Source organism: Nerophis ophidion, linkage group LG07, assembly GCF_033978795.1.
Source record: "Nerophis ophidion isolate RoL-2023_Sa linkage group LG07, RoL_Noph_v1.0, whole genome shotgun sequence".
NCBI classification, from domain to species: domain Eukaryota; kingdom Metazoa; phylum Chordata; class Actinopteri; order Syngnathiformes; family Syngnathidae; genus Nerophis; species Nerophis ophidion.
In genome coordinates this window covers 43,982,473-43,999,370 of record NC_084617.1, presented here as the reverse complement: position 1 = coordinate 43,999,370, position 16,898 = coordinate 43,982,473, and the positions used below count along the sequence as shown (strand labels likewise).

General features: G+C 38.5%; 1 protein-coding gene across 4 annotated transcripts in view; it reads right to left on the bottom strand.

Moving 5' to 3' along the window:
- Positions 1–16,898, bottom strand: part of kiaa0825 (KIAA0825 ortholog) — a 523,244-nt gene that overhangs the window by 402,045 nt on the left and 104,301 nt on the right. For all 4 annotated transcript variants that reach the window (XM_061906242.1, XM_061906241.1, XM_061906244.1 and 1 more), the window contains 4 exons: positions 14,454–14,518; positions 14,117–14,368; positions 8,385–8,662; positions 750–900 (listed from right to left, as the gene is read on the bottom strand). In XM_061906242.1, the coding sequence (XP_061762226.1) occupies positions 750–900; positions 8,385–8,662; positions 14,117–14,368; positions 14,454–14,518 (746 nt within the window). The remainder of the gene's footprint in view (positions 1–749; positions 901–8,384; positions 8,663–14,116; positions 14,369–14,453; positions 14,519–16,898) is intronic.

Genomic DNA, 16,898 nt, shown 5'->3' with positions numbered 1-16,898 from the left:
TAATACTAAATATTAATTAAATAAAAAGGTTGTCCATCCATCCATCCATCCATCCATTTTCTACCGCTTATTCCCTTTTTGTCCATCCATCCATCAATTTTCTACCGCATGTCCCTCTCGGATTGTTTTTTAGTCAAATTAGTCATGGGTATAACAACCTTCTTCAAAAACTGCAAAAGTCTGGGAGTGACCCAGCCAACATGGAACACTTGACTGTTCACAGTAAAGTTGATACAGTCGTCAGACATAACGTCATGAAAGCTCACTTTTATGCAATCACACACGGGGCCAACATTTGGGAACCCTCATGTGTTGATAGAAGAAAAGTCAAAATATAATTTGTCTATTTGTGGCGGAGTCCGAAAAAGTTATCTTTAATAATCAATTTTGCATCTCATAATGTAGCACATAACTGGGGTGCATTCAAGGGTCCTTGATGATAGTTTGAAGACTGAGGAGGAGGAACCCCTTGTAGATGCACTAATAATAATAATTCTAATCATTTTGTATTATTATGCTAATTTGTATCCACTGATGATAATCCATATTCATGCAGGAGGGAAGTGGTTTTTCAGATCATCTAAATACGTAAATCCCATTCATCATTTAAAAGGCATCTTTCAGGCATATTTGGACAATAATTAGTTGGGTGGCGCATGTAAACATACTGAGTGTGTGTATGGGAGCGGTCAATTGAAAAGTAGCTTGCCTGCAGAAAAGTAAATAAAGTATGAATGTAAACAGTTTACCTCATAGAAGGGCTTGGGGTCATCCCAGTGGTGACTCTCTGCATCTTGAAAGACACAGGTGAGACACACCTGCACACAGTAGCATCTCAGTTGCTCTTTCAAGGCCTCAACTGTGTCCTGGTACTTCTGGACAGGCAGCAAGCTCAGGTGCCTGGGAAGAAAGGAGGGCCAAACACTCTTGTAAAGCAACACACTGGAATTGGCCGTGAAACGACACTTGATTTACACTCAAACTTTGCTGCGACATATTGCCTTTTTTCGTAAATCTCCCAGTGTTGATACTTTCCAGAAAGAGGTGAGACTTTAACAGGGGGGTGCAGGGGTGCAAGAAGCCTGAAAACGTGGGGAGAGGAAAAGTACTTTACGAGCGAGAAGGGGCGTAAGAGGGCAGAGGTGGAAAAACAGGAGCGCAGGGGGGCGAGCAAGATGCCTTGGAGGGGATATGTGGAGGTCAAAAGTTAAGGGGGTACTATGAGGCATAAAAACTAACCAGATGTAGACACAATATGGGTGTCATTATCACTTGTCAGTCATTGCACTTTAACTCAGCACCTGTGTTCTTAAATATTAAATGTGTAACCTTTTTTGCTAACTATTTTCCTACTCATGATTTACTCAACTGCAGAGAATGTCAGGCCTAAGTTTGAAGTTAAGTGTTTATTTGGTGGGATGCCTTTTTTTTTGCAGTCACTTATGTAAAAGTGCCCGTCAATTGGTTCTTAATAGGGATGGAATGTGTGACTCACTGACTCGTAGTCACAGTTTTTATTTGTGTTCCATTTTATTTGGGGTTTCTATCAATAATGGAGTACATTTGGATGCCAAACAAATCCAGCATCTATCATACCAAAAAAAATATCACTTTGCTCTTGTCCTTTTTTAATCATATTGTCACGACCTGCAGCACACCCTAGAAATACTATTAAAATAACAAACATAAAAAAGTGGAATAAAAGAGCAAACAAGTGAAATGTAACAAGAAAAGTTGCAATATTACTCTGATGACTGTTTTTTTTTCATTTGAAACTGTAATTGCTCAAAAATGAATAATGAATCAAAATCAATGTTACTGTGATTTTTTGACCAAACACTTCCATCAAATATTCCACTTTGAAACATTTTTGGGAGGGAAAATATTGCAAATTTTTTGTGTTTGTAACATAAAAAGAAGGTTTCTCTGACAAAAATTGCATAACACAAACAAACAAAAAAGAAAACATTTTTAAAAAATACTGAAAAACTTTTAATCGACGGAAAGATCTGAACTTGAGCTAAAAATTAAATTTTTAAAAGTAAAAAAAAAAAATGTATGACTTGTTTTCAACACTTTTATGAGTGGGGCTTTTTTGTTCCCCAAGATTTTCAATTTATTTTAAACTGTCATTGCTAAAAAAAACTATAAAAAATTATGTTAAATAATATTTAATCAGGGCTTCACGGTGGAAGAGGGGTTATTGCGGCTGCCTCACAATACGAAGGTCATGAGTAGTCAGGGTTCAATCCCGGGCTCGGGATCTTTCTGTGTGGAGTTTGCATGTTCTCCCCGTGAATGCGTGGGTTCCCTCCGGGTACTCCGGCTTCCTCCCACTTCCAAAGACATTTACCTGGGGATAGGTTGATTGGCAACACTAAATTGGCCCTAGTGTGTGAATGTGAGTGTGAATGTTGTCTGTCTATCTGTGTTGGCCCTGTGATGAGATGGCAAATTGTCCAGGGTGTACACCGGCTTCCGCCCGATGTTGCTGAGATAGGCACCAGCGCCCCCCGCTACCCCAAAAGGAATAAGCAGTAGAAAATGGATGGATGGATGGAGGGAATATTTAATCAAACAATGGTTATGAATTAATTACTTATATAAGGCTCCAATTACTTTATGTCAAATATTCAACATTGACATAATCAATATTGACATTTTTGGGGGGTGCGACTGTTGCATATTTTGTGTTTATGCCATTAAAACAGGGTTTTCTTTGAAAAAAAGAGCACAAAATAAAAAATAAAAAAATATTTTTTTTTGATTTACTGTATATCGACAGATAGACCTGAAGTTGATCTAGAGATTTAAGCGTTTAATAATAATAACAACGAAAAATGCAAATCTGTTCAAAAGGGTACCTTGGATGGATACAAGTCAAATACAAACCGAGTTTCCATATGAGTTGGGAAATTGTGTTCGATGTAAATATAAACCGAATACAATGATTTGCAAATCATTTTCAACCCATATTCAGTTGAATATGCTACAAAGACAACATATTTGATGTTCAAACTGATAAACATTTATTTATTTTTTGCAAATAATCATTAACTTTAGAATTTGATGCAAGCAACACGTGACAAAGAAGTTGGGAAAGGGGGCAATAAATACTGATAAAGTTGAGGAATGCTCATCAAACACTTATATGGAACATTCCACAGGTGTGCAGGCTAATTGGGAACAGTTGGGTGCCATGATTGGGTATAAAAGCAGCTTCCATGAAATACTAAGTAATTCACAAACAAGGATGGGGTGAGGGTCACCACTTTGTAAGCAAATTGTCTAACAGTTTTAGAACATTTCCCAACGAGCTATTGCAAGGAATTTAAGGATTTTACCATCTACAGTCCGTAAAATCATCAAAAGGTTCAGAGAATCTGGAGAAATCACTGCACGTAAGCTATGATATTACGGACTTTTGATCCCTCAGGCGGTACTGCATCAAAAACCGACATCAGTGTGTAAATGATATCACCACATGGGCTCAGGAACACTTCATAAAACCACTGTTAGTAACTACAGTTGGTCGCTACATCTGTAAATGCAAGTTAAAACTACTATGCAAAACCAAACTCATTTATCAACAATATCCTGAAACGCTGCATCTGTGATGGTATGGGGGTGTATTAGTGCCCAAGGCATGGGTAACTTACACAACTGTGAAGGCACCATTAATGCTGAAAAGTCCATTCAGGTTTTGGAGCAACATATGTTGTCATCCAAGCAACGTTATCATGGACGCCCCTGCTTATTTCAGCAAGACAAGTGTTACAACAGCGTGGCTTCATAAAAAAAAGAGTGCGGGTACTTTCTTGGCCCGCCTACAGTCCAGACCTGTCTCCCATCGAAAATGTGTGGCGCATTATGAAGCGTAAAATACGACAGCGGAGACCCCTGACTGTAGAACGACTGAAGCTCTACATAAAATAAGAATGGGAAAGAATTCCACTTTAAAAGCTTCAAAAATTAGTTTCCTCAGTTCTCAAACGTTTATTGAGTGTTGTTAAAAGAAAAGGTGATGTAACAGTGGTGAACATGCCCTTTCCCAACTACTTTGGCACTTGTTGCAGCCATGAAATTCTAGGTTAATTATTCTTTGCAAAAAAAAAAGTGTGTGAGTTTAAACATCAAATATCTTGTCTTTGTAGTGCATTCAATTGAATATGGGTTGAAAAGGATTTGCAATTTATTGTATTCTGTTTTTATTCACATCTAACACAATTTCCCAACTCATATGGAAACGGGGTTTGTACATACACTACATTGCCAAAAGTAAATGAACACCCATCCAAATATATATATATATATATATATATATATATATATATATATATATATATATATACTATATAATGTGCGGGTACTTTCCTGGCCCGTGTGTGTATATATATATATATATATATATATATACACACACGGGCCAGGAAAGTACCCGCACTTTATATATATATATATATATATATATATATATATATATATATATATATATATATATATATATATATGTTAGAAAAGGGATATCCAAACTTCTCTCCACTAAGGACTGCTAAATATATATGTATATATCAATCAATCAATCAATCAATGTTTACTTATATAGCCCTAAATCACTAGTGTCTCAAAGGGCTGCACAAACCACTACGACATCCTCGGTAGGCCCACATAAGGGCAAGGAAAACTCACACCCAGGGACGTTGGTGACAATGACCCAGTGAGACGTCGGTGACAATGATGACTATGAGAACCTTGGAGAGGAGGAAAGCAATGGATGTCGAGCGGGTCTAACATGATACTGTGAGAGTTCAATCCATAATGGATCCAACACAGTCGCAAGAGTCCAGTCCAAAGCGGATCCAACACAGCAGCGAGAGTCCCGTTCACAGCGGAGCCAGCAGGAAAACATCTCAAGCGGAGGCGGATCAGCAGCGCAGAGATGTCCCCAGCCGATACACAGGCAAGCAGTACATGGCCACCGGATCGGACCGGACCCCCTCCACAAGGGAGAGTGGGACATAGGAGAAAAAGAAAAGAAACGGCAGATCAACTGGTCTAAAAAGGGAGTCTATTTAAAGGCTCGAGTATACAAATGAGTTTTAAGGTGAGACTTAAATGCTTCTACTGAGGTGGCATCTCGAACTTTTACCGGGAGGGCATTCCAGAGTACTGGAGCCCGAAATGAAAAAGCTCTATAGCCCGCAGACTTTTTTTGGGCTTTGGGAATCACTAATAAACCGGAGTCTTTTGAACGCAGATTTCTTGCCGGGACATATGGTACAATACAATCGGCAAGATAGGATGGAGCTAGACCGTGTAGTATTTTATACTTAAGTAGTAAAACATTAAAGTCACATCTTAAGTGCACAGGAAGCCAGTGCAGGTGAGCCAGTACAGGAGTAATTTGATCAAACTTTCTTGTTCTTGTCAAAAGCCTAGCAGCCGCATTTTGTACCAACTGTAATCTTTTAATGCTAGACATGGGGAGACCCGAAAATAATACGTTACAGTAGTCGAGGCGAGACGTAACAAACGCATGGATAATGATCTCAGCGTCTTTAGTGGACAGAATGGAGCGAATTTTAGCGATATTACGGAGATGAAAGAAGGCCGTTTTAGTAACGCTTTTAATGTGTGCCTCAAAGGAGAGAGTTGGGTCAAAGATAATACCCAGATTCTTTACCGTGTCACCTTGTTTAATTGTTTGGTTGTCAAATGTTAGAGTTGTATTATTAAATAGAGGTCGGTGTCTAGCAGGACCGGTAATCAGCATTTCCGTTTTTTTGGCGTTGAGTTGCAAAAAGTTAGCGGACATCCATTGTTTAATTTCATTAAGACACGTCTCCAGCTGACTACAATCCGGCGTGTTGGTCAGCTTTAGGGGCATGTAGAGTTGGGTGTCATCAGCATAACAGTGAAAGCTAACACCGTATTTGCGTATGATGTCACCTAGCGGCAGCATGTAGATGCTGAAGAGTGCAGGGCCAAGTAGTTTACCATGAGGTCAGGATCGAGGTTAGGTCTTTTAAGAAGAGGATGAATAACCGCTTTTTTGAATGCTAGGGGAACAGTGCCCGAGGAAAGTGATAAGTTTATAATATTTAGCACTCATGGACCTAATAATACAAAGAGCTCCTTGATAAGTTTCCCAGGAAGAGGGTCAAGTAAACATGTTGTTTGTTTTATTCCATTTACACGTTGTAACAATTCCTCTAATGTTATTTCCTCAAAACGAGAAAAACTATTTTGGAGGGCAGTATCCGCCGTATATACAATCGTATCAGTGTTAATAGAACCCAGTTGTAGCTGGGACACATTGTCTTTAATCTCCTTTCTAAAGACTTCAATTTTCTTACTAAAGAATTGCATGAAGTCATCAGCTGAGTGGGTGGAGCTACTGGAAGGAGTCCCTTGTTGGGTTAGCGATGCTACCGTACTAAACACAAATTTAGGATCGTTTTTATTACGGTGGATGAGATTTGAGTAATATTTAGCTTTAGCTAAGGTAAGCATGCGTTTATAAGTTATTAAACCATCACTCCATGCTTGATGGTGCACCTCAAGTTTAGTTGTGCGTATATATGTATATATATGTATATATATATATATATATATATATATATATATATATATATATATATATATATATATATATATATATATATATATATACATATATTAGGGGTGGGCAAATTAATGCGTTAATTATGAGTTAACTCATCAATCTATTAACACCGACAATTATTTTATCGCACATTTGCGTATGTTGTTTACATGCTTTTATTTTGTTAACACCTTTTCTTAACAAGATGGCGTCGCCCGGCGTCAAGGGGCTCTTGGTAAAGATGCAACATTTGGCAAAAATACCGGACAATTCTGCAAATTTCATGGCTGGCTTACAGCGTGGTCACTCCGGGATCACTTACGACCGCCAGACAATTCTGGATGTGGATAGATCGGGCCGTTTTGGACTGAATGATGCGTGCTTGCTAGACCGGCTAGCTAGCATGGGAATACTTTGCCAGCTACATCCAGCGGCCTGTGAAGCAGCGGAGTATATGTATGTCCATTTATGAATAATGCAGATGAGGAGTGTTGGCTGAGTTCTTAACTTTTGCTTTCAGAGCGTGCATATCACAACATATAAGATGCCGTCATGGCGACACAACCTATACCGGGCTACTGCGCATGCTCGTCACTCCTGTTGCAAGCTGGGTAGGGTAGTTCTTTTATTCCCTGGCTCATAACATCAAACAATCGGCAAATTCCCATCATATCAATTCCTAGATATGGTCATAATTATTTTAAATGCACTACGCAGAATAAACACAACATTATTAATATTGCTACTACGGATAATTTGATCAAAAATTCCCTAAAACAGCCCACTACCTATAATATAGGTTTTTTAAACATAAGATCCCTGATAAAAAAAAAAATTCTTCTGTTACCTCAGAAATTGCCTGTTCAGATGTTATGATTGTGGCTCAGAGATTATATTTGTAGATTATGTATTATATATGTAGATTATATTTATTTTCCATAACAAACGGGATAACTTAAATACCCTGGCAGTGGTAGTAATAAGCTTAAATGTTTGTTTTTACATTTTTTGAGTTGATTTTCATAAAATATGCTATTTAACTGCTACTGTTTAACAAGGACTGATTTAAATTGTTTGCACAACAAATGTTTTGGTGCTTTTGTTCATGTGGGGGAATATTCCAATAAAGGTGCACTACACCCCAATTTTTGAATTCATTATTGGGCTTTGCGTATACAATGCAGTTAATCGCGATTAATCAGAGAAATAGTGCGATTAACTTTGATTAAAATGTTTAATCGTTGCCCAGCCCTAATATATATATATATGTACACTGCTTTAATTTTTTAGTTAGCGGTCCTTAGTGGAGAGAAGTTTGGACATCCCTTTTCTAACATAACAGTTATCATTAGTTTCTTTTATTACTTCCTGTTCACTTTCTGTTTACAGATGAGCACAGACTCCCCCCGTTTGTCCATGATTGGCAACCAGGACAAACCAGTGCCTGGGTGCCAATCAGGATGCTGCATATGTCAGCCCAGTGCTCTTTGCTCTGAGTTGCACTTCATACCCATTTGCTATTTGTGCACTTCCCAGCTCCCTTTTTAGGTTTTTCTGATACTTTTGTTTTCCCTCATAAAAAAGGGCTTCTTCTCTGTACTTACCTGATGCTCTGCATGTCGGGGTCCAGACAAACACATATTCTAATACAGTAGTTTAAGATTGAAAGGTTTGTGTTTCTTATTTAAGTCCACACACAGCATCTTTCATTGACGACACACACACACACACACACACACACACACACACACACACACACACACACACACAATCTCCTTACACTTTGGTTAAAGTAGCTGCTGGATCCTTCAGCCGTGCCTGGTAGTGCTGCAGCCTCTGGAGCACATAAATGCAAGTGGCCAACAAGGCCAGCAGGTTCTTCAGTGGTAAAGAAGATGGTACTTCTAGGGCTCTCTCCTCCAAACGCGCAAGGATGGCGAGCGCCGCCCGGCTACACGCCTCCACGAAGCTTGATCGAACGTCCAGAAGAGAGGTGTCCCTGCAGGCGGCTGCCAGGGGTAGTAAGGCATCCATCTCATCAACCACTGCACCACAAAACTAGGAAAGGCAAAAAAAAAAAAAGCAAATACACAATTCTATGAATAATATAAAGAAATGACATTATATCAGACTTTTTTCTATTTTAAATGCCTGACCTACAACAATCTGAAATGACACAGTGCTTCAGCCGGTAACCATAAATCCAACCTAAGTATCAAAAATTGGTTTATTTTACATTAATTAAATCAGTACCTATAAAAGTACCAACTTTGGTACCACTGCCTATATATACTGTAAAGTTATATGCATTTATCAAAGACTCATCATGAAACTCCACATTAAGGCTGAATATCTGAGCAGTGTACTTCTAAAGTACAACAAAGGATGCATGGCCCTCTTGTAGTCAGCATATACTGTACATCATAAACGTTCGTAATATACAGTATACATAAGACCTCAAATTACAAGCTTATGTGGTTCGGTGAGGAGCTTTTAACTCAAAACACTTGAAACTCATAGCATTGTTAAATGTGTTTTCTTTATTTTCATGACTATTTACATTGTAGATTGTCACTGAAGGCATCAAAACTATGACACCTGTGAAGTGAAAACCATTTCAGGTGACTACCTCTTGAAGCTTATTAAGAGAATGCCAAGAGTGTGCAAAGCAGTAATCGGAGCAAAGGGTAGCTTTTTTGAAGGAACTACAATATAAAGCATGTTTTCAGTTATTTTCACCTTTTTTGTTAAGTACATAACTCCACAGGTGTTCATTTATAGTTTTGATGCCTTCAGTGACAATCTGCAATGTAAATAGTCATGAAAATAAAGAAAACGCATTGAATGAGAAGGTGTGTCCAAACTTTCGGCCTGTACTGTGTGTATATGTGACTGTGGAGTTACCGGTTAAGGAGTTTCAGTGTAGAAAGGTGATAGACAGAAATGGAAAAAAAGACTCGAGCCTTTGGCTGTATAAGAGGTCTGTAAAGTATTGTACAATAATTTGAGCTCTGCTCAGACACTAAGGCACATGTCAGAATAGGACAGAGGAGAAGAAAATATATTCTGCATATATTAAAACTCTCCACTGGCTGGTCTGGCTCACTGTTATTGAATGCAAATGCATGCATGCCTAACCTTTGGGCTGAAAGGCTCTAATCTTTGAAGCATTGACCTACACGTAAATATGTTGTACAGGTCCTGAGCGCAGACACATGCTGACACAATGAGAGACACAAATACTGTCAGTGGATGAGTATTAACGAAGAAAAAGAGACGTGAATAAACAGGACTATAAAAGGGGCTAAGGGGAAGAAATGTAAATGGAAAAAAAGGTAAATAGAGCACCAGGAGAGAGAGCTCACATATAGTATGACAACCTTGAATATATGACAACCCTGTATACACATCATATACAAACCCCGTTTCCATATGAGTTGGGAAATTGTGTTAGATGTAAATATAAACAGAATACAATGATTTGCAACTCCTTTTCAACCCATACTCAATTGAATGCACTACAAAGACAAGATATTTGATGTTCAAACTCATAAACTTTTATTTTTGCAAATAATAATTAACTTAGAATTTCATGGCTGCAACACGTGCCAAAGTAGTTGGGAAGGGGCATGTTCACCACTGTGTTACATCACCTTTTCTTTTAACAACACTCAATAAACGTTTGGGAACTGAGGAAACTAATTTTGAAGCTTTGAAAGTGGAATGCTTTCCCATTCATGTTTTATGTAGAGCTTAAGTCGTTCAACAGTCCGGGGTCTCCGCTGTCGTATTTTACGCTTCATGATGCGGCACACATTTTCGATGGGAGACAGGTCTGGACTGCAGGCAGGCCAGGAAAGTAGCCGCACTATTTTACTACGAAGCCACGCTGTTGTAACACTTGGCTTGGCATTGTCTTGCTGAAATAAGCAGGGGTGTCCTCTTTTTCCAAATATAATTTGAAATGTGGACTCGTCAGACCACAGAACACCTTTCCACTTTGCATCAGTCCATCTTAGGTGAGCTCGGGCCCAGACTAGCCGGCGGCGTTTCAGGGTGTTGTTGATAAATGGGTTTGGCTTTGCATAGTAGAGTTTTAACTTGTACTTACAGATGTAGTGACCAACTGTAGTTACTGATAGTGGTTTTATGAAGTATTCCTGAGCCCATGTGGGGATATCCTTTGCACACTGATGTCGGTTTTTGATGCAGTACCGCCTGAGGGAACAGAAGTTTGTAATATTATCGCTTACGTGCAATGATTTCTCCAGATTCTCTGACCCTTTCGATGATTTTACGGCCCTTAGATGGTAAAATCCCTAAATTCCTTGCAATAGCTCATTGAGAAATGTTGTTCTAAAACTGTTGGACAATTTGCTTACAAAGTGGTGACCCTCACCCCATCCTTGTTTGCGAATTACTTAGCATTTCATGGAAGCTGCTTTTATACCCAATCATGGCACCCAACTGTTCCCAATTAGCCTGCACACCTGTGGGATGTGCCATATAAGTGTTTGATGAACATTCCTCAACTTTATCAGTATTTATTGCCACCTTTCTCAACTTCTTCGTCACGTGTTGCTGGCATCAAATTCTGAAGTTAATGATTATTTGCAACAGAAAAAAAATGTTTATCAGTTTGAACATCAAATATGTTGTCTTTGTAGCATATTCAACTGAATATGGGTCGAAAATGATTGTATTCATTGTAAATCATTGTCTTCTGTTTATATTTACATCTAACACAATTTCCCAACTCAAATGGAAACGGGGTTTGTATATATATATATATATATATATATATATATATATATACAATGGATGTGACTAGAATGGTGGAAGCCAGGCGTCGAACCAGGAACCCTCAGGTTGCTGGCACGACCGCTCTACTAACCAAGCCACACCACTTACTGTATATGTATATATGTATGTATATATATATATATATATATATATATATATATATATATATATATATATATATATATATATATATATATATATATATATACACACACCGTATATTACCAAATAAACGCCCTTCGGCAAATAACCGTCCATGTCTTAATAGCCGCCGGGGTCTGAGCCCATTTTGTGAATTAATTGCCTCTTCCTAATAATAGCCCATGTATAGCGGATTGGGAAGTATGCGGCGCAGAATTCTGGTTTGGCAGCGGCCAGGCAGTTTAAGGTTGACCCGAAGCGTGTACGCGAATGGAAACAAAAAAAGGGAGAACTACTATCTCAGTCGGCAATCAATGGAAAACAGGCTCGCTTATCTGGCGGAGGTAGGAAGAAAGTGAGCGACGAGCTTGATGCTAATTTGTGTCAGTGGATACATCACGTACGTGGACTGAACCACCGTGTGTCCCGCAAAATGATCCGCATTAAGGCCAATGAGTTGTATGCCACCGCGAGTGACACGAGAGACACCGGGGTGGTGTTTGGTGTAACGAGTGGCTGGTTTAATCAATTCCTGCGTCGGAACAACTTTACCCTCAGGAGGAGAACAACTATTGCACAGAATGACGCTCCCGTCGAGAAGATTGTCAACTTCCTCATTTTCTCTACTAAACAGATAGAGGCCAAGAAAATCCAGCCCAGGGATATCATCGCCATGGAAGAAACAGCCGTCTGGTTTGACATGGTTGGTTTTAGTACGGTCAATGAGAGGGGCGCCCGCTCCATCTGCCTCAAAACCACCGGCCACGAGAAGGCAGGCGTCACGGTGGCTCTTGCAGCCAAAGCAGACGGGACAAAGCTGAAGACTTACATTGTGTTTAAATGTGCTGTCCGTGATGTAAAGGCTATGCAGAGCATAGCTTCCTCCAAGAAGGGCTGGTTTGATGATGACCTGACAAAGGATTGGCTCCAGAGGGCAGTGGGGAAATTTCACTTCGGACCGAGGCTACTTGCATGGGACTCGTACCGATGCCATTTCAGCGAGGCCACATAGGCAGAGCTCAAAAGGAGCTACAACCTTACAATGGCTGTTATATATGGAGGTTGCACAAAGTACCTGCAGGCCCCCGATGTTGTGTGGAATGGCCCTTTCAAAGCGCAGCTCCGTGACTACTATGATATCTGGATGGCTGGTGATAAAGACAAGACCTACACCAAGTCAGGGAACCTGAGAGCCCCTTCCCGCCGCCTCCTGGTCGACTGGGTCCTGGGAGCCTGGGATGCTCTGAATCAGGACACTGTTCAACCCATTCAGGGTAGGCTGGCTGGCTGTGTGTATGTGTGTGTGTTTGTGTGTTGCAAACAGTAGCCATAGCTGATTCTTGCTTTCTTATATCCTACAAGGTGTGTGGGCTGACGGTGGCAGCTGATGGGAGTGAGGACCAGCTCATTTACTGCCTCAAGGAGGGACAGCCATGTCAGGCAGGCAGAGATATGCTTTTGAGGGCTACACAGCAGGGTGCTGCTGTGGTTCTGGAAGAGGAGGCGAGTGATGAGGAACAGCAGTTCTTCAATGAACTTGTGATTGAAAAGGAGGAGGATGATGAGTGGGTTTAAGTTACATTTGGGGTGGTGTTTGCTGCAGTATTATTGTTTTAAAGGTTTTATAGAGTACTTGGTACCATAATTTTATTTTTCCTGGTAGGCTGCTTTATTTAAAACCTGGAATACTATAGCCTTTATTTTATTTAGGTGACAATATTATTGTTCTGTTTTGATGGTGGGTTTTATACTTGAGTACTTGGTACCATAATTGTATTTTTCCCGGTAGGCTGCTTTGTTTTAAAACTTTATTTATTTTCAGTATTGGTATTCTATTTGACAATTGTTGCACTACTGCCATGTTGAGGCCTTGTCTTTTGATAGTCTAGTTTTTTTTGTATGTATGTTTATAATAGCTTTTACATTTAAAGTTTTTTATACGAAAAAAAAAATACTGGGCAGTAACCATTGTAACCAAATAATGGCTTGGTGCAGGCTGGTGCAAAAAAAAAAAAAAAAAAGCCTTGAGCCAATAACCGCCTGCTTCTTCTAAACGCCCGTCTCCAAAAATCATTTTGTGAAATAAACGCCCGGGCTCCAATTTGTAATATATATATATATATATATATATATATATATATATATATATATATATACACACATACATACATATATACATATACAGTAAGTGGTGTGGCTTGGTTAGTAGAGCGGTCGTGCCAGCAACCTGAGGGTTCCTGGTTCGACGCCTGGCTTCCACCATTCTAGTCACATCCATTGTAGATAAATATTGTATGTGTGAATGTATATGTATAGGTAGTACAAAATAAAGTAATTAAATAATACAAACAATAGATAAATAGTAAATCAGCTCATGTTTGCACACATTTTAGTACACACAAACCTTTTGTAGACTTTGTGTGAGACAGGATTATTCCTGCTGATCGGACAATAAACTGCAAAAAAAGTCATAAGTAAAGGGACAGTTCTCCAGCCAGGAACCGCACCGCACCTCTCTGGTGCAATGCAGGCAGGCATTGAGCAAGTGTATTCTGTATTTAGGCGTACCTTGGCTATCATCTTAGGAGTATCTCTCTCAGAGTAGCCGTAGAAGTTGTCTTCTCTGACATTTATGTCACTGCTCTTGACGCTCGTGTGTCCACTTGTATTTTCCAGCAAGACTGAGTAGTGCCCTGAGGAATGCATCGTTTCTTCCCACTGAAAACTCTTGGTGCAAACATCATCCAGCACCACTTTGACACAGTGGGACATGTGAGGGGCCAAACCACTAAAGGCTGACCTCCAGTCAAATTCTAGTGACTGCAAAAAAGCAAAAGAGAGACAAATCAATGACTAACAAATAGTTCTGCTAATGTAAGTTATTTTTAAGAAATAAATAACTCACCTCAGTTTGCGTTGCGGATTTCTTGTTATCTGCTGCCATGTCCACCTTAGCCTTTTTTAGGATGCCTACATGATGAAACAGTCTGTATTATCTAATGTATATTAAACACTCAGGTTGTCCAGATACCAATATTTCGGCGCTAGTACAGGTACCAAAATGTATTTCGATACTTTTCTAAATAAAGGGCACCACACAAATTGCAATATTGGCTTTATTTTAACAACAAATCTTACGGTACATTACACATATGTTTCTTATTATAAGTTTGAACTTAAATAAAATAGTAAATATAACAAACAACTTGTCTTTTAGTAGTGAGTAAACAAACAAAGGCTCCTAATTAATCTGCTGACTATATTATTTTGTCAACATTATGAGGGACAAACTGTAAACATGTATTATTAATTTATTTGTTCATTTACTGTTAATATCTGCTTATTTTCTGTTTTAAGATGTTCTATCTACACTTCTGTTAAAATATAATAATCACTTATTCGTCTGTTGTTTGATACTTTACATTAGTTTTGGATGGCACCACAAATTTAGCTATCAATCCGATGCCAAGTAGTTACAGGATCATATGTTGGTCATATTCAAAGTCATCATGTGTCCGGGGACATAGTTCCTAAGTTTATAAACATAAAATCAATTTTTAAAAAGGGAAAAAAGATTTTGTGAAGATAAAAAATATTGATGTAATAATAGTAGTGCTGACTAGATACACTCCTATACTTGGTATCATCACAATGAATGTTAGGTGTAGATCCACTCATGGCATTTGTTTACATTCAGGCGCGCAAGCTTTTTTTAGCGGTGACGCCGGTGAGCTATTGTATCCTCATACAGTTTGTAGTGAATTATGTTTAGCTATTCCTTGTCCTGCAGTGATAATGTTACTGGAGGCCAGGATTAGTGATTTAGAAGTAACTAAAAATGTGCTGGTGTTGTTCTATAGTTGTTGTTGTTATTGTTGTATTTGCTGTTGTTGTTTTTGTCTCTCTGTCTAATCCCCCTCTTGTCCCCACAATTTCCCCCTCTGTCTTCCTTTTTTTATCTTTCTATCCCCTCCTGCTCCGGCCCGGCTGCACCAAATGATAATATAAATACATTTAATAAAGTCAAATTCAAATAAGGCAACAAGAGAAGTATCCTACACTTCTCTTTTGTAAAGTAAATCTGAACAGCAGATATGGGCATCTACATCAACTATATGATTTGCCTGAGAAGCTGGACAGGACAAAAAAAAAAAAAAGAAGTAACTAAAACACTGCCGACTGCAGATTGATGTTGGCTGCCAGATAGCTAGTCATGTCTTAAAGCACCTCTTCCTGAAGACGTTTCAGTGTTATAACTTCACCTTTATTTTTAGTTTTTATTTAAAAATGTATTCATTCTTCTTTTTCAATCTACACACTGTGTCTGCTTGTAAGTACTCGGTGTGTGCGCTGTCAAATATGCTCCTCTGCTCGTAAACCCAGCAATGTCATGACGGGAAGACGGCGCGCCATCGTGTCCGTTAAAAAAACTGGGGAACCAGTACTTTTCAAACCGAGTAGAGAATCGTTTTTGATTCATTAGTAGCGCGATACTATACTAGTACCAGTATACCGTACAACCCTACTAGACAAATATGTCAAAGGAGCAGGGTTTCAAATGTCACTTAAGACTACAGGCTCGGTGATAGCAGCCTTCTATATTACTAAAGGTATAACCATGAATGATTCTAAAGTGGTCACATACAAAACAGTCATACGTCCACTTGTGTCAAACTGGTTGTCAATGAGAGCCACATTGTAGTTATGGCTGCCCTCAGAGTACCATTTTTAACAGTGAATGTACTGTATATGAATAGTAATGATATTACATAATTGCCTATTTATTTGATTATTATATATTCTTTATGCATATGTAAAATAATATATTGATTTTACAGTAAAAATCTGGAAACTCAGTCCAGTAACCATTAAAATTGCAGTGTTGTTTTTTTTACAACATATTAATGTAAATGGGGAAAAAAAGCTAACAATTTTAAAAATAAATATTACAAAAAATATTTTATCATAAAATATGATGTAATACTGCAAATGGAAAAATAACTCCCACAGTTTGTTTTACAGTAAAACACTGGAAACTCAACCTAGTACCATCTAAATTAGTGTTGTATCTTTTAAGTTATTTTTTACAGGACGTTATTGTAAATGGAAAAAACCTAACACCGTTTTAAAAATAAATAAAAAAGAAAACTCTTTTGCCATAAAATATAATGTATTGCTGCAAATGGAAAAAAAGTTTCACAATTTTTTTTACAGTAAAATTCTAAGGACTGAGCTGCCAGTTTGTTTGTTTTGGCCCTCATTGTCATTTTCAATTTGATTGATAATTTGCTTTGAAATCATAATTCAAGCAGAAATTTAGTTACTTATTTTTATTTCAACAATAAATGTT